The following is a 22,473-nucleotide window of genomic DNA, read 5'->3' on the forward strand; positions in this document are numbered from 1 at the left end:
GGATTTTGTGTATGAAGAAATTATTACTTGATTAAGTAATGCTTTACAATGCTTTAAAAACTAATTATTTACAGTGTTCAAAGCATTTCTGATGATCTTGGAGGAGGGGCGGGGAGAGATCGAGGAGAGAAGTGATAGAAATGCAAAAAATAATTCAATGCCTACAATAAAAATCAGAAATGGTGACTCTGAAACAATATTGTTTACTTTCCAAAAAGCAATGTTTAAGAAAACTTACTTCGGTTGAAAGGGCTAAATGAATTTCGGATGATCGAGATTCTGCTGATTTTCAACCAAGCGAGAAAAGGCATAATTAGAATGAAAATGTATTTTTTTAATCATAGTTTAACTCTAGGTTCATGTTAAGTTTAATATTTTTTTTCTTTTCTTGTCTTTGATTGCTTCCGAATAAGTTACAATTTTCTTTTTTATTGGCATAACTTATTTACGTTTTGCAAATTGCTCAGCTGCTTGGATGGCGGTTAGAGCAAGCGATATTCAGTAGGGCCATCTATCGGTTGCACATCAAAACAATTTAAAAAGTAGATTTCATATCACTGCAAAATTTCAATTACTTAGAAGTTTCAACTCTCAAATCATAAATTCTTCAAAAAATTTGATTTCACAAAAAGTACAAATGTTAAGAAATCAGGCATGATTTTTTCAAAAAGGATACCTATTTTGCAGGTGCGAAAAAAAATTTATTTTATTTCTCATAGATGAATAATTTTATGTATGTGTCAAATACTTATGTTATATTTCTCCAGTATATAGTTCTAAAAATTGTAAGCAGCTTGATTTTTTTTTCGTGTCCAACATTTAAAACCTAATTTTATTTTAAAAAATATATTTAAAACATGCGAAAACAAAAGAACATTTTTGTTTTCCACACCCAGCAAGAAAATTTAATTTAAAACCGTTCTGATGAGAGAAATGCAAAAAAAAAAAAAAGATGAGTTTTCAAATAGAAGGTCAAAATGACTAAGACTTAAATAATTTTTTGTTATTGCCCAACTTGGAAACTCATGTCTGGGATACATAAAAAGAATTTAATCAAAACAATATTAGTAGCTCCGTAGAGAAATAAATCTTACCAGCATAAATATAAAGAAATAATATTGCATTTTGTTCCGTTTCATAAAATGCTTAATAAAAATCCATAACAGAGAAAGTATACAGATTGCTAAACACACAAAAGGTATGAAAAATGCGACTACGAAACATTGATACTTCCAAAGTGATGAATTTTAATAATAAGTTTTTTCAATGATAAATCAAAAGCTATAGCTTATTGTATATATTATATATTTTTTATTACATTTGTGATTAAAGAGTTTAATTGAATGTTACTAGTGCTTTGAATACCGAAAAGTTGAAACGTCAAAAAAAGAAAGGGAGAGGGTAAGGGAGGCAGTATCAAGTTTTTGCCCCGGTCTCATAAAAATCGATGATCCGCCACTGGGCTCTCCCCCTAAAATTTTTGTTTAGCAAATATACTTGGTAATGTATTTAGGGTTGAGTGGGGTAATTGTGAATTGGGGCAATTGTGAACGGCGTCTATAACTTTGCCATTTACAGTAGTATTATGAAAAAATAAGTACAGTGCAGAACCTTTTATCCGGGAACCAAAATACCGGGAAACCAGAAAACCGGCAACTTTTTCCCGATTTTTCCGCCATTTAAAAAAAAATATACCATTTTGGTAATTTTTGAAAACTATGCATTTTTTCTGAAATACCAAAAAGTATATGAACTATTTCTTAATAAACACCATATTACTCACGGAAAACTCGGGGAAAATGTTTGCAAATACCAACTTCAAATGGTTGTCCTTTATGCGGGGCAAAACTTCACAAAAAAGTAGTGGATTTTTTTTCTTTTCCAAACAGAATGTGAGGGTCTCAGGTATTATGAATAACTTCAGTTTTTTGGTGTTCAAAATATTCTCTCACTCTTAGTTTTTAATATTTCGATATTTATAAGCATTTCTGAACTGTTTTCTTCCTATTTTAATATGCACAACTATTTATTACAGTAATTTAAGTTTTGCAAACAATTGGCTAATAGCGCTTTTTAGCGATCCAGAAAACCGGCAAATTCAGATATCCGGGATAGCGATGGTCCCGAACTTCCCGGATAATTGGTTCTCTACTGTAATAGTATATTTTTTAGTTCTTTTTCAACATGCTATTAAATCTTGGAAACACTCATCCAATACCTGGTATATACATTTCATTACTGAAAAAAAAATATTGTTTATTTTTCTACTACCTTGCTTTTTGACAACGCATTGGATTTCTTTTTTTTTTTTTTTTTTTTGGTGTGTGTGTGTCTGTGTTTTAATTTTATAGTAAATGCATAAACCTACTTCTTTTGAAGTGGCCGACTTCCTCAAATATTTATTTCTCTTGTTTTTCTTAATTATAATAATTTATTACCAATTCATAATTACCCGTTCAGTTTGAAAATCTGAGGTAGATGTTAATTTAAAAAAGGGGTAATTGGGAACGTTGTTCACAGTTACAGCGTACTATAAATGTGTCTGCAAAATAAATAATGTTGAGGAAGAGGATGGCGAAATCATCTTGCGGGGACTCCGTTGTGCCAATAACACAAAAATTGAGTTTACATTTAAGGAAAACGATGTGTTTTCTGTCACTATCTTTGACTGACATCGTTGCTGTTCTAACATTTTCTGTTAAAACGCACAAGAATCAAAGAATAACCTATGTTTCATGGATTTGAGGATGCAATTAAACAATAGGGCTATGTTCTAAGTCTCATCAACAAATGAAATATTTTATTATAGTTATTAATAAACCAAAGTGGTAACTTTTTAGTCTTCAAAAAACATGCCATTTTTATATTATTATAAAAAAACAAAGTCTGAGTTTACAATTTACGTTCGTCTTTTTTTTAATCGGTAAAATATGTCATTTTTAGTTTGCATTGAACATGTATTTTATTTTATTTTCCTATTATTTCCCACTTGCTATTTAAAAAAAAAAAAGAGAAATTGTGCCCGGTGTTATAAAAGGGGAATTTTGAGCATTTTAAATGAAGGTATCATTTCCAAAGTAGGGTAAAAGTGAACATCTTGAATAGAGCTTTATTCGCATCTACCACAATTCTACTATAATACATAGCATTTTAGATCATACATACATCATAGATCATATCTACATAGCATTTTAGATAATATTCACAATTACCCGAAAATCATGCGATTTCCAAATCTGTTACGGATAATTGTGAATGCCTGGTAGAATTTTTGCAAGGAATTTATTAAAAATTTGTGTGGTGTATATCCTGATTGATGTAGAAATTTGAATTACATTTGAATTCTGAAATGTGATATTTTTAAACATTTTTTATAAATTAATGATTTTTCTTGAAAACATCGAAAATCATTCACAATTTCCCCGGTCAAACCTACATGAGTGTTTTTAATTTAATATTTGTAACGAAATAAAAACATTTTTTAGTTTCTTTTGTTCTACTTTGTATGCTTTTTATATTCAACTTCATTATTCGTGAATCTGAGCAATGAGCAGACGAAGTTTCAACCTTTGATGATATCCATTCAGTATTGTATCCAAATTTTTCATTATGCGTTGTATAAAAAAAATGTATTATAAACAATATAAATAAATTCGAGTAACTGAAATAATAAAAAGGCGATATAAAGAGAAGACAACTGAGTACTTTGAATTATAAACGAATAATTTTTAAAAATCGAATTCATTTTTAAAAACACGAGGAGAAAATGTCTGAAAGGCCTTTTTTACTGTCTAAAATTCTAGTGATGGGGTGCAATATTTGATGCATAACGTAATTTTGCTTTTTGCCGATGTATATTTTATGGAGTATTTTCCATTTCAGGCTGCGAGTTCACTTTCCTGAGCGAAGAGCGTAGCAACGGCACTTTCAGCTCGCCGAACTACCCGGGCTTTTACCCCAGGGAAACAGAATGTACTTACATATTTCAAGGCAAAGAAAAAGAAAGGGTGCAGATCACATTTACGTCTTTTGATGTCGATGGCGTATATCCGTAAGTATCCTACTCTTGTCTTTTTCATCTTGACTGCGACCAATAATGCTTACGGGGGAAAGAAACTCCTTAAACATCTCCATTTGAGATGTGACGACATGGGATGTTTTTTTATCATGATGCTTCTGTTTAAATCTCACTTGATTAGCCAAGTAATGCAGGACATTCTTTATTTCTATGGCTTTATCCAGTATGAGTGCAACATGTTACACTTATAAATATGCTTTAACTAACGGTTATCTCGAGTCCTTAAGGGGACACTGGACCTTGAAAACAAAATTTTTTACTTATTGATGGATTTGCATGAAATTTTAACCATATACTTTAAACACTAGTACAAGCTTAATTATAAAATTTCATTAAAAGTTTTTAATTAGAAGACCAATTATTTATAAAAAATGTAAGTAACCTTAACGATAATTAAGAAAACTTTGAAAAGTCCCTTGCGTAATTATTTAGATTTCACAACACTGAAACTTATTTTAAGTCATTCGCTATACTATAAAAAATAAAACAAAACTCACAAGATTGCCTTCATATTCAAATAAATTCAAAAAATAAAAATTTCAAAAATTTGACGAAAATTTCTTCCTTTTGAACGTCCAGTGTCCCCTTAAACAAGTGCGTTTTTTTTTAATCATCTTTCCGTTCAAAACACGCACTAAATGACTGGAGGGACCAGGGACATATTTTCAAGCATAAAATTAAAAGAAACAATTCTTTTTAAAGATTACATTTCACACAACGTATACAAAATGAGTACCATACGTTCATCAACCAAAAATCTCCTAAATTTCTAATAGTTTATAGGATAAATGTCGCTTGTATCACAAAAAAAAATAATTTCTTAATTTGCTTTAAATATGTTCGGGTTGAATATGCTTTTCACTATTTTATTTTCTGCGATTAAAAGTAGACGATTTCAAGGATCCTTCATGGAAAGAGTTGAGTGGAGCTGTTTTAAAGAAAGGGTTTGATTATCACGTTGGCTCTTGCAGCTCGATAAAATCTTATTATACTTTCCTCAAACAAATATTTTTTTAGCTATCAAAATCCACCATAAATGAAGCCCTAAAAGACTGTTGTAAATGGGACACTTTATAGCTCCACGTGATTCAGCTGTAAATACCGAGTACAAGATTGTTGCTGTTTTTTTTTTTTTTTTTTTTTTTTTTTTTTTTTTTTTGCTTAGAAAATACACGTAATATACTTTTTACCCAGTTAAGAATTCGTAACTTCACTTCGTACCGGATTTTCTTCATAATTTAGTTTTTCCCCGAGTCTTAATTTCATTTTAAACTTAATATATATTTTGAAACTGATATTTAATACGCATAAAAAGCAAACTAAAAAAGGGGCTTTCGAATTGTAAGTACAAAATTACTTACAGTGCACTTTTGTTCCTTGAATCAGTTTTTTATTTATATTGCATCGCGTAATAAGAAATATCCTTTCTATAAACATGTTACAATTCAGAAATTGAGCAACGTTTTCTAATTTTTAATGAAAATTATTTTCTCAATTCGCACAAAATCTTTTAAAAAGCAAATACAAAATTAAATTTTAAAAGTCCTTGTTCTAAAACGACAATTACTTTTCCATTAGTGATCTTTAACTGTTTTCAAAATTAAGAACTTTTTCTGAATAAAAAATAAAAATTCTTACGTGTGAAATTGGGGCTTAATTTCGGGTTTCCTTCCCCTAATTTCCTGTTGTTAGAAAAGAATACCCAGTTTGCTCCAGAAATCAGAAGTGCGGCAAGCAAATGATGATCGTTCAGCATTCATTGGCATTCTTATGAATTCTTTCACCTATTAAGGAAAGCATATCCTTCAAGATTTATGCTATATATTTTCGTCTTTCTTTTCTTACAGTATGCAGTAGGGCCTGAAGTCATTTGGACCATCCTTTAAATTCAAATTTGATTATCAGACTTGTATTGGAGCGCAAAATTCAAGTCTTGCATTCTAGTGATATGGGTCCAGTTTCAACTGAGCTTTCAATTTCTCCCATTTCATTCTTAGGGCATGTTGTAGAGTTTGTCCAATAGTCCTACATTTCAAATTTAGATCTTAACATTCGGCAAGAAAATGGTTTCTCGACGGGATTATTGAACAAATCAAAGGGCAACAGGAATAAATTTAAGTAAATTTTGAAAGCTATGAGTCTTGCGAAGGAAGCCACGGTTCAATTTTTTCAAACTGGTAAAATCTTTCACCAGTTGACGGAAAATCTTCCGATAATTTTGACCAAACATACACTGGTGGACAATTGCTAAGGACGGATGGCAATGGCAGCGTTAGCAACCACAAAATAGAAGGCAGGGAATTATTGAAATTATCATAAGTTCCGGACACAGTAAGACGCGTTGTGAGTACGCAATTTTTAGACTCATGACGTTGCTGGTCACGTGATAGCGCTGATAAGCGATACAATGGATTGGACGCGTAATGACCATTGCTGTTCAAAAGCAAAGTTTGACGGAAAATAATCAATTGACGAACTTGCATTTCTCGGTACGTTTGCCCGACATCCCTTAGATGATTTTATGGTTTTCCGTGTGGTTGGCAACATCGAAGAAGTGCAGAAAAATTTAGGTGTTGACAGGGAGTTTGACGTCAGTCACAGGGTTGTTTCTAGAGTTTGAAAATCATTTTAAACAAATGGAATGTGTAGCAAATGTCACGAGGGAGGTCGTGTAGGCAATACGACGTCAGCAGAAGATTGGTACTTGGTGCTAGCAACAAAAAGGAACCAGCGCAACACAGCTACTGAAGTATTCAAAGCAGTTTCCTGCTGCTAAAAGCAAGCAAATATCCCAAAAAGCTGTAGCCAGACGTTTGAATACGTAAAGACTATACGCCCGTCAGCTTGTTTTGTACATCCCATTGTCTACAAGTCAGTGTTTTGCTCGTTTGTAATGATGTCTTCAGCATTGCATTTGGAAAGAAGTCGACTGAGCTTGTGTACTATTCTCAGATGAAAGCAGGTTCAGTTTGCCGTCTAATTGGGGACAACAACAAACCTGGCATGAGAGTGGTACAGCATACAAGCCGGCAAATATAAAAGAAAAGCACTAGTATCCTACAAGTTGTGTTATGGTTTGGGTAGGATTATGATCAATAGCCGTACGTCGCTTGTGTGCTTCCAAACAAGACTATGACGGCTAGTGATACATTAATGTTGTTCTACTGCCTCATTTTCACGTGTTCTGTGGTGCTGTGGGAAATAAATTCGTTTTCATGGATGGCAACGTAACGAGTCATTAACAATCGCCGTCCAGGACGTGTCTAGATCACTCAAAATATTCAACCCATCGAATGATCAGCACGTTCTATAGATCTGAATCATATTGAAAATGTTTGGGACGCTTTGAGGAGCAGTCCTGCTGGTCGACAACACCCTCCAATAAGCAAGGATACCCTTATCCGTGACCGACAGAAGAATAAGATAAATTACCCCAACAACTGCTAAATAATGTTGTGTAAAGCCTTACATGACGTGTGGAAGCTTGCATCGCTCTCTATGATAGCCGTATCCCACATTGACATCTTACGCCAGAACGCCTGGGGACGGTAATTACATTTATTCACTTTTACGTATTCAGCCCAAATTGACCGTTTCGTCCTTTGTACACTTTTCAACTGTTTCTGGATTTCAGAGCACTATAAATTATCGTCATTGCAATGTTCTAGTGTTCTGGCCTTAGTTTATTTAGCTTGGCTTCGAATTACACTTACTTTTTTAGGCGCTACATAGCCCATTAGAATCCGTCCTTAGCAATTGTCCACCAATGTATAACGCGTGTATAAACAAGCTGAAATTTTGTATCTTAAGCGAAATCGTAACACTAAACGTACTGACAGTATACGAACTGAAATTGCGACAAACAACAATATGTAAATTGTCTAGATGGCGTATTGTTTTCTACAGTTATATGTATAGACTCTAGAGTTTGAAATTGGTTCGATGGTCGATAGTGAGATCGTGTGAATGATATAATGCCTGATCAGATATTTAAATTAAGTTTATTGATTAACTCAGTGAACTTCTTTTTTTAGTTATGTATGTAATATAAACCACTAAATTGCGTTTTATCTATATGTCTCTTGCTCAACCGCACTCTGTTATCACCACGTACATTAGTTTTGATTCCCAAACAGGTTTTTGAACACATTTTTAACCGACTTCAAAAAGGAGGCGGTTATCATTTCATACACTGTAAAAAAAAAATGTGTGTAACCTTACTCCATGAAATCAGTGGCAGTTTCTTTACAGCTCTTGCTTTATTCGTTTATTCAATATTGATAAGTTCATGCTTTTTCACACCAATGTTTCAACCATGCTTTTTCACAATTATGCACCAACTATATATTTATTTTAATATACAAACAAGATATTTTTATTGCACTAAGGGAAGAAATAACTTGAGTGGTGTCCGAACCCACGACGTGAATCTCACAACAGGTCGCAAAGCAAGAGCTTTTACCGCTCAGCCACAAAGGCCGGTTTTCGTTTCGCTTCTAAGATTTTACCTGCTCTGTGCCGATTCTGACCTTTACGCATGTGCTTTGAGTTCTACTGAAACCATAGTGCTAGGTTCCTTCAACAATTTGAGTGTTTGAATCAATGATACTACACACTTCAATTTTCGGCCAAATTTTCCTCTCCGTTTTGGTGATATGGATCCTGTTTCACTATTTCGTTTTTTAATACGGCCCGTAGTTGCAATACAAACACCAACTATCTTTGAAACCTCTCTATAAGTCTTTGGCGTATGTTCGAAAAGAGTAACAATCTTTGTACGCTTTCGCTGTGTCACATCCATCGCTGACGACAGTGAAATCTCAACTGACGTAATCATAGCTGTGTGTGTGTGCAGCTTCCATCTACGGAAGCATCTGCACCATCTTTCAGAACCCCTCTGACTGGTGAAAATTGATGATAGGTAAAGGATTTATTCATTCCATTCTTATTTTTACAAATTTCAGTTTTATTGGTGAAGAATACGTGGAATGATTTTAAAATTTATGAAAAAAATACTTTCTTTCAATTAATTTGCACAAGGGTGTATATAGGATCTTGATGTCCACTAAAATTACGCTGTAAACATATTTGAACATTTAAAGCATAATGCGTTACTGAAAAAAAATGTAAATAAATGGGGAAAAAAAAACCTTTGCTGAAAAAAATTATTACACCAAAGATATTCCTTTGCGTATTACTTTCATTTTTAAGTATTATGGATGTTTGAAGGATGAAGCCCATTTAAAAATTCTGGAATGATTTCTTCTCACCAGGAAACCTCACGATCAAGGAAATTCGAAAAAAATTGAAATTGTTAGCATTTGAAAGCCCATCGTAAAATAAATTTATGGCACAAAAATTACGTACCCTCGCGACCCCGTTATCGAAATATGAGGTCTTAAAGTTAGTCGGAATTTTAAGTTAAGTCGCCAAATTTAGGGAATTTTGTTCAAAAATGGTAGGTACGGCGCGAAATCAAAATCTGCATCTGACAAGACATTTCATTGCCATTTTTGGTCTTCACTAAAACGCGTGAAAGATGTTTTAATTTGATTCTTTTCTCATGGGTGACTACTAGGGGGAAAGGGAGTCGTGGCACAAACTCGCCATTAAAGTTTTTAGGGTGTTGTTTTCAGGGGTATCTTTCTATCGTCTGGGAGGGGGGAGAAGCTTTTGTTTTGTGGGGTCTCCAAGATATTAATGTGGGAGGGGAACACTATTGCTCTTGGAGGAAATAGACACCCCTGCTTTACTTGTGTGCGTCAAAGTTAGGAACCGCTATCAAGCTTATGAAGCGGAAAGTTTTTCCAGAAGAACAACGTTAAATCAAGATTAAACTTAAGTTTTATCTCATTATTAATGATCAAAGAAGCCCGCCACAGTTGGTGGGGGGGGGGGGGGTTGTTTAAGAGGCTAAGGTTGACCCTCCTGGTTTTTAACAAAAATGTAGTTATATGTACTTGCAAAAGTAGTATGGTAAGGAAGGGGGACGCTCGCGGGGGAACGCTGTCAATAGAAATATTTGTTTTTGTTTTTTTTTTTTGCAAAAAAAATGCAAATGTAATGTAAATTGATTTCAAACCACCTTTTTTTCTGGCGAGTTCCCTAAACCCCAAGGTGAGTTCCCAAACACATTATTTACAACTCTAGCTATGCGTATGTGGGTGTGTTTTCGGTTGCTTTTCGGCATGATAAGCATTTTGTATAATTCTGTCGTGGGAAAGTAAAGCGTAGTATCAGCATTTTTTTTTTTTGCCATATTCTGTACTTTAGCCGAGGGTGCCCACCTGGGGGGGGGGGGGCGTGGTGCAGACTGCGCCATTGAAATTTTTAGGGGAGGCGGTTGAGGAGAATTTTTCTCATTTATGGGGGGCTCTTGCTTTTTGGGAATCTTTGTGACATTTAGGGGGTACGCCCTTGCCCTTAGAGGGGGTGAGCACCTCTGCCTTAGCTTTAGTGTACAAAATTGCTTATTTGGTTTCCGCTGAAAATTAAGCACGAAAAGGATGTTATATTCAAACGTATCCATTTTTGGAATCCAAAACGAGTTTCTTCAAATGTCACAAAAATTCATTTCGACAGATACTGCGCTTTAACATCCCACGGCAGAATTAACCCTTTCCCCTCTAAAATTTTGAAGGGACGAGCAGGATTAAAGTATATTTTTGCATTTTAGTGTAATTTAAGTAAATTTTACTTCAGTACTTTAAGTGTTAATTGCAACATTATTGATGTAATATATTTCAAGTATTTCTTAATACAGTTCCTATCAGTATTAATAATGAATATTTCTTTTAGATTCTGCGCAAAATTAATATGTATACTTGAGGCAATATAAATTTAAAAAAAAGAACTTCTAATTCAGAAATTTTAATTAGCAGATTAACGTTAAATACAAATAAGATGTACAGTAAAATAAAAATGAAAGAAGTCTGTCGAAAGGGTAAAAAGGCTAAGGGGTGCTACTGACCCTGACAAATATGACATTGAACAAAATAATGATTAAAAGACAGAAATTTTCGGCACTAGAAACATTTCATGAATTTAATTCGTGCACAGATATTGCAACCATCAAACTGCCCCAAAATGCAAAATTGCAAAGGGATTTAAAATGGAGGTGGCCGAGTTTCAATAACCCAGACTTATACCAAGCATATAGTATCATGTCCGAGTATTGTGGTTGTACTAATCTGGAAATGAATAAGAGATAGTAGTTTGATTGAAACATAACGTTTAAAAGCTATTCCATTATTTTAAAAAAAATGAATAAAAATCATGCAATATATTGTGCATTTACGTTATAACCACTTTTAGCTGTAGTGGCAGATTTTGTTCGGATGTCAGGGGTTGTTTTAACGAACGTCGACTATATTAACAGTTTTTAAGAACAAAAATAATTATTTCCCTCCATCCATGATGTAATTTCCGATATCGATAATTTTGAAGCGCAGGTTATTGACATTTTTTATCCTTTGTTTTCTTTTTGGAATTTTTTTAAACTAAAAATTACATATTTTTCCTCACTGTGGTCAGACAATAAAACTTTATGCATAAATTATAACTTTAAAAAAAAAAAGAACTGATACCATAATCCATGACCATTTTATTTCTACATCAAAGACCATTCGTTTTATTATCTGTGTTTGAGCTCAATTCAGTTTGATTTTTGTACTTATTCATATTAATTGTCCCAGATTATTAAGAAATACTTACAACATATTTCATTAATAAGAATTAACACTTAAATTAGTTAAGTTAAATGCACTTAAAATGCAGAAAATTTCTGAAATGTACTATTATCACAAATGAAGTGATACAATTTATGTTTAATTCATTGTAAAGTTGTCTTTCCTCTGGATAAAGCTTACGACTTTTCACTTTATAAGCTTGATGGTGATTTCTTAATTTAACACATATAAGTAAGGGATTAATGCAACACACATTTTTCACACGCCTTGCAGATGACCTAAAATGGAAATCAGATGCCTTGCATGATGCTGACGATAAAAAAAGCGCGATGTTTTAAATTTTTTGCCAAGTCTTTAAATTTGGCGACTTTTCTTGAGATTTCGGCAGACTTTAAGACTCCATATCTTGAAAACGAAAGGACAAGGGCACACACTTCATGGGTCAAAAAAATGTCTAAATATGCTCTTTCAAATGCGACCATTTTGAACTTTTTTCATGATTACTGAAGTCGTGTGAGGTTCCCTGGTTAGTACAGAAATAAACCGTAACTAATAAATTAAATATTTGGCAATAGATAGTAATAAAAAGCAGTACCAATACTTGAAATTAAATTACCCTAATGCAATAACGGTCTCTTGAACCTTTGATATGGCATAAAATTTAGTTTAATGAGTACTGTAAAGGATAAACACAAGTTTGATACTCATTGGAATAATTTGAGCTATCATAATTGTGGAAGTAATACTTCTTGATTTTGAAATATTTACTTAGTTTCCGAACATGGACCATCGGAAATGGAATCATTCGCTTCATAATAAAAGGTATATACGAGTCTTTGTTAAGTATAAAGATTAAGCCATGGTTATCAGATTTAGTACTAAAAATCTCAACATTAAAACCTAACTTACTGACGCATCGGCTGACTGAATTTGCAAAACCTGTTTCAGAAACTCCTGAATTAAAATTACCATTAGAAGCATTATGTTGTAACCACTCGTAGAAATCATTCTCGATAGTTACTGCCTGAAGTGATTCCAATGTTTTTCTTTTAACAGTTGTGAACAAGAAACTGCAAGTGATTACGTCGAGTTTTCAAACTTCAAAACAACAGACCGTAAAATGTCTCGAATCTGTGGTAACGAAAAGAAAGCCAAATACGTTGAATCGGAAACGGGATACTTTCGGATCGTCTTCAAGTCCAATGAAAAGTTCGATGGAACGGGATTTGAAGCCTTTTACCAGTTCAAAAAACAAGAAGGTAAGTAACCTTTATCTGGAAGCGAATCCAATAAATTAAACCGCTTTGATTGACACTCGAAGTATGAAGAATAAAAAAGACAAGTTTCCTTCAACTAAAAATAAATTTTGTGAATAATATAGCATATTTCCAAGTAAAGAAACAAGCTAAGTATTCGAGACTCAAAGCTTTAAAAATTTTACTTCTATATAATTAAGTGCATCTGTCTCTGTGTGTGGCTGTACCGAATCTCTTGTGAACTGTTTATGTCACCTAAGCCGATACAAATACTGTTGGATACAGGAATTCCGATGAAGCCACTCATTCCTCTACGTGCCGAAGATATATATACTGAAAACTCTGCCATTAAAATTATTAATAGTCATTCTGGTTCGAACCATATTAGGCGACATATAGCCAATTCTGTCGCCTAGGCGAACAAGGCGCAAAATGCCAAATTTGACAGCACATCGCCAAGTCACAGTTCAGTCAAATCTGAATGAATCCATAATTTGATAATTCACCCCCCCCCCGCCCCTATTTAAAAGCATTAAAACTGGCTTATTGTCTCAAAACAGTATCGGGTAGACCGTCCAGACAATGAACACCTAAGCACAAATTCATTTTTTTTTAATCGTAGTATTTTTAAATACAATAATATTTAATTCGCGATACTTAAAAAGATTTTAATTTATCATGTAAATCTGTCAAAAAAAAAATCAGGAACTTAAGATATCGCTTCCGTCTTTTTCGATGCTTAAAGAAAAAGTTGGCACAACCCAGCGCATGAACACTTCTTACCAGTAAATGAATACAGATTTTTCCAGTGAATGAACACAATAGTTTTATTTATTTATTCATTTATTTATTTTTTTGTTCTTTAAGGCAGATAGTGATCTATTGTTTTAAGCGTTTATATGTACACTGAAGAGCTAAAACATGATGACCACCCCTAACGTTTTCAAAGAACTCGTGTGGATGACGTGGAGACCACATGATGAGGTGGGATGGGTATATAACTGGGGCTGGAGAAGGTAAGGCTTCATTCGAGCACTTTCTTTTGTAAGTTAAGGGAAAGAGTAACGATCTTAGCGAATTTGAGAGAGGGCAAATTGTGATGACCCGAAGACTCGAAACGAGTATCTCAGAAACTGCAAGACTGGTAGGTTGTTCACGATCTGTCGTTGTTAGTACTTATACAAAGTGGAAAAAAGACGGTGAAACCAACAGTAGGCGTAAAGGTGTTGGACGGTCACGCGTCATCAAAGATATGGGGAGTCGGAGACTAGGCCGCTTGGTAAAGCAAAATCGGAGGCAGACAATTGATCAACTAACAGCTCAATACAATGCAGGTGCGAGTGGAAGTGTTTTCAAACACACAGTTCAGCGAACACTGTTGGATATGGACTGCGCAGCAGACGTCCCACTAGTGTGCATCTATTGACCAATCACCATCGCCAACTACCACTACAGTGGGCCCGAGAACACCGAGACTGGTCCTTGGATGACTGGAAGAGAGTTGTCTGGTCCGACGAATTGCGATTTCTTGTTCATCACGTGAATGGTCGTGTCAGGGTTCGCCGTCTTACAGCTGAACAGTTGCTCCCGTCTTGTACCGTAGGTCATAAACAGGCTGGTGGTGGCGGCATTATGATTTGGGGGACTTTTTCCTGGCAGACTCTGGGACCCTTATTTGTGGTAGATCATACCAAGAAGGCTGTGGATTATCTGAATACCGTGGCAGATCAGGTGCACCCGTACATGGCGTCGATCTTCCCTACTGGAAATGGCATCTTCCAGCAGGACAATGCCCAATGTCACAAGGCTATAATTGGGCTGGAGTGGACCCAGCACCATGATGAAGTATTCCAATTAATGCCCAGCCCACCAAACTTACCGGATTTAAATCCTATAGAACGCATTCGAGATTTCATGGAAAGGCAGCTCAGAGCTGGAAACACCCATGTCAAGAAATCTCAACTTTTGCGTAACCGCTGCACTAACATTTGGTACAATCTATCTCCAGACGTCAACCAAGAGCTTGTGGTATCCATGCCAAGGCGAGTCGCAGCTGTTTTGCAGACCAAAGGTTGCACAACGCGTTATTGACTGGGTGATCATAATGTTTTGGCTTATCAGTGTATATTTATTTATTTCTATATTTTTTCTTTGCAAACGATACTTTTTCGCATCTTACTGACTTTTTTTTTCCTTTCTCTTCAAATATCGTTCATAATTTTACTTGTTTATTTTGCAGATGATAAATACATTCATTTCTTTTTGACTAACTCTTTTTACATATTGTTGTTGTTGTTTTTTTTACTCCCCCCCCCCCCAAACGTTATTTCTGTTTGTTTCGATGAAGTTTACAGACAATTTATATGGGGGCTATTTTTAATAGTAGTTACAGATTTTATTACTACTGTTGATATTATTGTTATTATTTTAGATTAATTTTTTATGTATTTATTTTTTGCAAGCTATAAATCTTCTTGCATCTTATTGCTCTTTATGTGTTTTAACAAACGTAATTTGCGGACGTTTTGTTGAAGTTCACAGATGATTGGAAAGGCGCTATTTTATGCAAGTCATTTTTTTTTTTTTTTATTTAGTTTCAGGTGACAAATCGTTTCGTATCTAATTGTTGATACTGTTTTTCCGCTAATGTTATTTAGTGGCATTTTGTTAAACTTTACAGACGATCGGAGGCAAAAATAAACTCCTAATTGAATGAAATTTTATATACATGGTGTTCGTTATATACATGGTTAGTTAGGGTACCGGGGACCAGTATAAAAAGTTAAATTTTGTATTTTTTTGGTTCATTTCTATTTTTGTTTCAAACTTTCAATATCTTAACTCTGCATCTGATTTTGAACACTTTTGCAATTGGAAGCGTACATCTAGGACGAACGGTTGCAAAAATAAAGGTCTTGCAGGTTAAAATGGAACACCCTGTATAACCTTAAAACGTCATTTGGCACCTTTTTCTTGCCCTACCCGATGGAAATCGGAATTTTTATTTTTTTAACCATAGGACGCTGACCCACCCTAGTAGACATGTATCCACCCATATATGAACGTGTTAACTCATGTTTATCCGACACGTATATACTCGTGCATATACTTTTAACTATAAAAAATAACCGAAATATACAAATATAAGGGTTAAGGGTTATTTGTAACGGTTTTGCATCTATTTTTAACTATGACCACTTCACCCCATGCTATGACCACTTTCCCTCATCCCATGGGGTAAAGTGGTCATAAATACATAAGGAAATGAAAGTGTTATAAAACTATTTAAATTAATATTTTTTTCCCTGAAATTCAATGTACCGTGTTCTTAAAAAATGCAATGAAAAATAACAACAAAAAAAAGTTGAAGTGTTTAAAGAATTTATTGTATTTATCACCCACCTAAGTTGAAAATCTACTATTTTATGACCACTTTACCCCACCAGACCCTACTGCTTACTGATGAAAATACAGGGTGACAAGAAATAACTCGCACACACATCATAACTTTAATGCTAATGAAAATATTACGACCAAACAACAAAATCAATATAAATACATTATTTCGTCTAATATATTTTTGAATTTCCAAAGTGACTATCTTTAGCCTTAATACAGAGCTTTAAACGTGTCACAAAATTTTCGGCTGTGGGTCGCAACTCATTTACCGATATGTTATCCCATGCCTTGCATGAGGATTTCTGTAAGGATGTCAAAGTTTTATGAGGTTTAGCACACATTCTTGTCTTCACAACAGATCAAACAGAAGAATCCATTGGGTTCAAATCTGGGTAACACGGTGGTCGTTCTTGAGCTCCCGGAAATTGTGTCTTGCACCAATCTTGAGTGCCTTTAGCTCTGTGTGCAGGTGCGGAATCCTGTTGGAAGATCCATCTTTTGTTTTCAAAGAACTTTTGTGACCAATGAAAGACAATATCTTCCAAAATGCGTTTACAGTATGTTTCTAGATTAATCTTTATCCCTTGATCAATAAAAACAAGAGATATTTTCCCCCTAGCACATATCTCACCCAAAAGAACTAGATTGGGGTCGTTGGCACCGTTCATCAATGCATGAAGATCTTGGAGATAAGGATGTGTGCTAAACCTCACAAAACTTTGGCATCCCTAAAGAAATCCTTATGCAGGGAATCAGATAAAATATTAGTAACTGAGTTGCGGCCTATAGCTTAAAATTTTGTGACACGTTTCAAGCTCTGTATGAAGACTAATGGTAGCCACTTTGAAAATTTGTAAATATATTAGACGAAATAATGTATTCATATTAACTTTGAAGTTTGGTCTTAAATATTTTCATTAGCATTAAAATTGTAATGTCTTTATGTGTATCCAAGTTATTTCTTGTCACCCTGTATATTTTTGCTTCAATCAACTAACTTGATGCATAACATTTTCTTTAAACAGATCCATCCACAGTAAAGAGGATATCTATAACTTCTGCCAATAACTCCTCTGGTAAGTAACACTTATAAATAAAGTCTAATACGAAGTCTATATGTAAGAGTTTTAAGTATAATATTGGTACTGATTTGGCAGTAGTTTTGCTTCGTAAGTTAACATGTTAACTTTTCTAACTATTTAAAGTTTTTAATTTCGATTTCCAAACCTGAAACTCTTTCAAGTAATTTTCACGGCATAGCATCGTTGAGACAGTGGTGGATTCGCAGGGGGGCGATCGTACCGCCCCCCAAAAGGTTTGAAAATTAATGAAATTCCAGGAGGAGACCACGGAATATCCCCCCCCCCCCCGCCGCAACATCAGAAAAATCACCTTCAGTTGAGTTTTTAGGACTCGGACTCAAAAAATTAAGAGTCTCCTCTCCCGCTTGTCATCGCTAGATCATCTAAAATTTAACGCTCTTGGAGCTTCAAGTTCAAAAAAAATGCCTGGGAGGATTCTTTGAACCCATCCCTTCTCCAGACGTTAGCAAAGTCTGATTATAGAGTCACATTTTCCGGTTTCGAAAAATTTACAAAGGAAGACTACATAACCTCTTCCCCTAACATCACAAAAAAAGTCGAAAATTTCCGGGAGAGAGTTCTGAACCCCATGCTTTCACCTTTTGTCATTAAAGAAGGTCTAAAGTTACGTTTTTAGAACTTCAACTTTGTACATTTTCTGGGGGAGGGAGAACCCCCTATCCCATACCATCATTTAGGATTGTCTAAAATTGGATCTTTGGAAACTTCAATATTGAAAAGTGGAGGGAGAGTTCTTCCGCTGCATCGCTTCTTTTAACGCTGCCAAGTATGGCCAACAATAGCGTTTTTAAAACTCCTTTTTTTTTAAAAATAATTTCCGGGGGAAGGCCCCCGAACTTCGGATTACCGAAGTTAGTCTTAAACTACGTTTTTGGACTTCAATTTTGAAAATTTTTCGGATCAAAATTCCGAACGACGTCTTTCTTTTCCTAGCGTCATAAAAGATGGTCTTTAATTGCTTTTGTGGCATACGGGACCACGTGGACACAGTTTTGGTAGGACGCGAAGAGTGAGCAATGTGTCCGTGGCTGGGTTTGACCAACAGACTATTGTGATGCTAACCCAGTAGTTTACTTGTGAGCCAAAAGGTCCTTAAGGTTCGGGGGCAAAGAAGGGTTGAAAGCTCTCTGAACACACGCCACACATCTTCTCCAAAGTGATAGAGCAGGGAAGCGAGAGCGATATTTGGGTCAGATGGGGCTCTGAGAAGCCAGGCGTTGAGGCGTAAGCAACGAGAATCCAGTTGCAGCTTGATGCTTTCGATGTGGAGCCTGTTGTTGCGTTACATGCTGCCATTAGTTGAGTAGCTGGGTCACCAACACTTGTTGTACAAATGTGGAAGCAGAGTGAGCGAATCGTACCCGTGGCGATGTTTGATCCACGAACCTTTGTGTTGATAACCCAGTACTTCACTGCTGAGCCAAAAGAATCTCAAGGCTGTATGGCAAAGAGCTAAGTGTTCTCTGAATATACGTTTTTAGGACATCAGTTTCAAAAAAATTCCGGAGAAGGGTCCTCGTCTTTCTACCCTTACCAACCAAAATCATCAAAAATCGTCTAAAGCTGCGTTTATGGCCCTTCAATATCAAAATATTTCTAGGGAATGAAACCCATACTTTCTCCTACAGTCACCATAGATGGTCCACAGTTGCACTTTAAGAATTTTTTTTTAGGAAAAGTCTCCGAACCGATCTTTCCCAAACATCATTAAAGATCCTCTAAAATCGTATTTCGGAACTCCAATATCGAAATGCAACTGTGTGTGTGTGTGTGTGTGAGAGAGAGAGAGAGAGGGAATCTCATCTCTTCCTTTCAGTCACCAGAGATGACAATCACATTGTTGAAGCTTCAAGTTCGAAAAATTTCCGGAGAAGAACCCCAAGATCTCCCTTCCCCCTTATACCACCAAAGATCGTCGAAAAGGACGTTTTTAGAATAAAATTTTCGGAGAAGAGCCCGGTGGCGGAGCTTCAATTTTCTGAGACCGGGCAAAAAACTTAATACCACGCCCATCCCCTTCGTTTTTCTTTCTTTTTTGACATTTTAGCTTTTTATTCTTTGTATTCAAGACATTAGTAACATTAGTTCAATCAAACTTTTAAATCACAAACAAAAAAAAAAAATTTTAAATTCTAAAAAAAGACATACTTCAGTTTTTAAACTTTAAAAAAATAAAATTTCAGTTTGTTACCCCCCTTCCGCCCCCCCCCCCCCAATAAGAAAAAAAGCTTATTAGCCACAAATATTATCAAAAATAAAAATTATAAAAAAAGACATTCTTCAGTTTTTAAACTATATATATATATATATATATATATATATATATATATATATATATATATATATATACACTGGTGTGCAAAAATTATGCAGGCAGACGTAATGGGGGAGTGTCTGAGTAGTATAAAGCATGTTGTAGGTGTAAGATCAGTATTTCTGACAAAGAGATTGCACGCCGTATAGCAGTTAAAATCACACCGAGTTGCTGCCTCAGCGAGAAATGGCGAATAATCAATCTGTTAGACGACATCTGGATGCTTTTACCCGAGGTCGAATCATTGGAAAGTTGGAGGAAGGCCACAGTGTGACAAGTGTGGCTGCAGAGTTCGGAATTGCTCACAGCATCGTTTCACGACTTTGGAGACAATTTCAAACTACAGGAACAGCTATCCGGGGGTTCAGTAGTGGTCGTCCACGAGGAACCACACCCACAGATGACCGGTATATTTTCCTACAGGCCAGAAGAAACAGGCGGCAGACAGCGGGAGAAATCGCTAGACACGCGACACAAGCGACTGGACGACCGATATCGCGTTTTACCGTGGCCAGAAGACTGCACGGTAGTGGTCTGTTTGCACGACGCCCTATACGGTGTGTACCTCTAACGACTGCCCATCGGAGAAGGCGTTCTCTGTGGTGCCGGGAACACCGGAATTGTTGAGACAATGAATGGGGACGAGTACTCTTTACAGATGAGAGCAGATTCAGTCTGAGTTGCAATTCTCATCGCATACTCATCTGGAGAGAGCGGGGAAGCCGCAATCATCCCTCGAACATCATTGAAAGGGACAGGTATGGAGGTCGCGGTGTTCTCGTTTGGGGAGGCATCATGCTTGGTAGTCGTACAGACCTTCACATCTTCGACGCAGGTTCAGTCAACGGGACCCGTTATTGTAACGAGATTCTTCTTCCATATGTGAGTCTTTTTAGAGGCGCTATGGGTCCGCAGTTCCTTTTCATGGACGACAATGCACCATGTCATCGCACAGTAGCTGCCGAACAGCTCTTAGAGAGTGAGGATATTGAACGTATGGATTGGCCGCCACGATCTCCGGATCTCAATCCCATCGAGCATGTATGGGATTTTCTAGGCAGACGCTTGGCAGCTCGTACCTTACCACCAATAACGATTCGGGAGCTTCGATTGGCGCTGCAAGACAAATGCAGCAATGCCTCAACAACTCATTGACACACTCATTCTCAGCATGGGCAGACGCTGTGAAACCTGCCTAGCAGTCGGGGGAGATCATATCCCCTACTAAAGACCGGATGTTTCTTGCTGGACACCCATCACAGGGATGTTTCGGCCTTCAGTCGCATTGCGCTCCATGCTACTTTTTCAATAAAGCTTCTTTTTATCCCTCTGATTTCTCTCTTAGTAAGTGTTGCTTACATTACACATGTCCTTACGTATTGGGGATCTTACGGTATTAAATGTGTTGATTTGGAAAGCTTTTGTACAAAGTTATATTGAAAAAACCGTCTCGACCTTAATTTTTGCACACCAGTGTATGTACACAGTCAATTCTCGATAACTCAAAGTCCCAAAAGACCGGCTAAAACGTTCCAGTTGTCGGTAGTTCGAGTTATGGGAAGTTTCCACAACAGCCTCAAATGTTTGGGACCCAATAAAAACTTCGAGATAAAGAAATATTCGAGTTATAAGCTTCGAGATATCGAGATGCGACTGTATACAGCCGAATCTCAGTAACTCAAAGTTTATTGAAACTTGAATTATGATTTTTGTGTTGCAGTTGGTAATCCTCTGAGAATGGATGCTGCAGTTTTCTACATCCTGCCTGCTCTATTATATGCCTCTTACTACCTGAGGTTCTGAAAAGGGGAAGAAGCACACATATGTGCCACCTTTGTCCACGCTACAGATGAAAATATATAATAAACTGAGCCGTCATTTACCAGAAGCTTCAAGCATTTACTTTGGCTACTACTGCGAAATTTATTAGCATGGTAATAATCGAGGATATATTAGATAGAGAAAAAGAAGAATTTCAGGAGATGCCGAAACGAAATGATCTTTTAACAGGACATGGAAACTAAACAGTCCGTTGCGAGGGGTATGACACCTCTGTTTTTCTCCTTACACTTTGCATGGAATACCGTCAGTCCATTGCAGAAATATACGTATTTGACAATTGAAGTGTTATGTTTACTCTTACAATGAAGGATAATTTTCAGTGTTGCGTAAGTGAATGACATTTGCGTCATGTGTAATAAATATTCACCACATCAGTGTTTCGAGATATCTACAGACATCTGACGAGTCAATAAGTTATTGCATATTTTGTTCCGTTTAAACGCATTATTTCTTCTCTTGTCCGTGATATAAAAAGTTTGATAACTGCGTCTCAAAGTGAAATGATATAAAACGTGATATTGTGATTTTCTGGATGTTGAAGTTTTGAAGCTAGAAGAGCTTAAATCTTGTGTGTATATTTGTACATGGAATAAGAATCTTGAATAAAGTAAAAAATATTTGTAAGCTGCCTTTTGATCTGCTAAACAACTGGTGGTGAATTTGCTAAAAATATTTATAGTGAAAATGGAAAGCTCAATCTTTGGCAAAAACCAAAAAACTGCCGAAGTTTTACGTAAGTAAGTTTTTCTGAGAAAAATTTACTCGCAAAATGGCTTATTGTTTTGCTGTTATC

At 35.7% G+C, this 22,473-nt stretch overlaps 1 protein-coding gene across 1 annotated transcript in view; it reads left to right on the forward strand.

The window, feature by feature from the left end:
• The window catches only part of LOC129231633 (suppressor of lurcher protein 1-like), a 270,342-nt gene extending 248,701 nt beyond the window's left edge, over nucleotides 1-21,641 (forward strand). The window contains exons 4-7 of the mRNA XM_054865996.1: nucleotides 3,868-4,051; nucleotides 12,823-13,025; nucleotides 17,447-17,497; nucleotides 21,559-21,641. Coding sequence (XP_054721971.1) covers nucleotides 3,868-4,051; nucleotides 12,823-13,025; nucleotides 17,447-17,497; nucleotides 21,559-21,641 — 521 coding nt within the window. The remainder of the gene's footprint in view (nucleotides 1-3,867; nucleotides 4,052-12,822; nucleotides 13,026-17,446; nucleotides 17,498-21,558) is intronic.
• The last annotated feature ends 832 nt before the right edge of the window (nucleotides 21,642-22,473 follow it).

This window comes from Uloborus diversus, chromosome 10 (assembly GCF_026930045.1).
Source record: "Uloborus diversus isolate 005 chromosome 10, Udiv.v.3.1, whole genome shotgun sequence".
In the NCBI taxonomy this organism is placed as follows: domain Eukaryota; kingdom Metazoa; phylum Arthropoda; class Arachnida; order Araneae; family Uloboridae; genus Uloborus; species Uloborus diversus.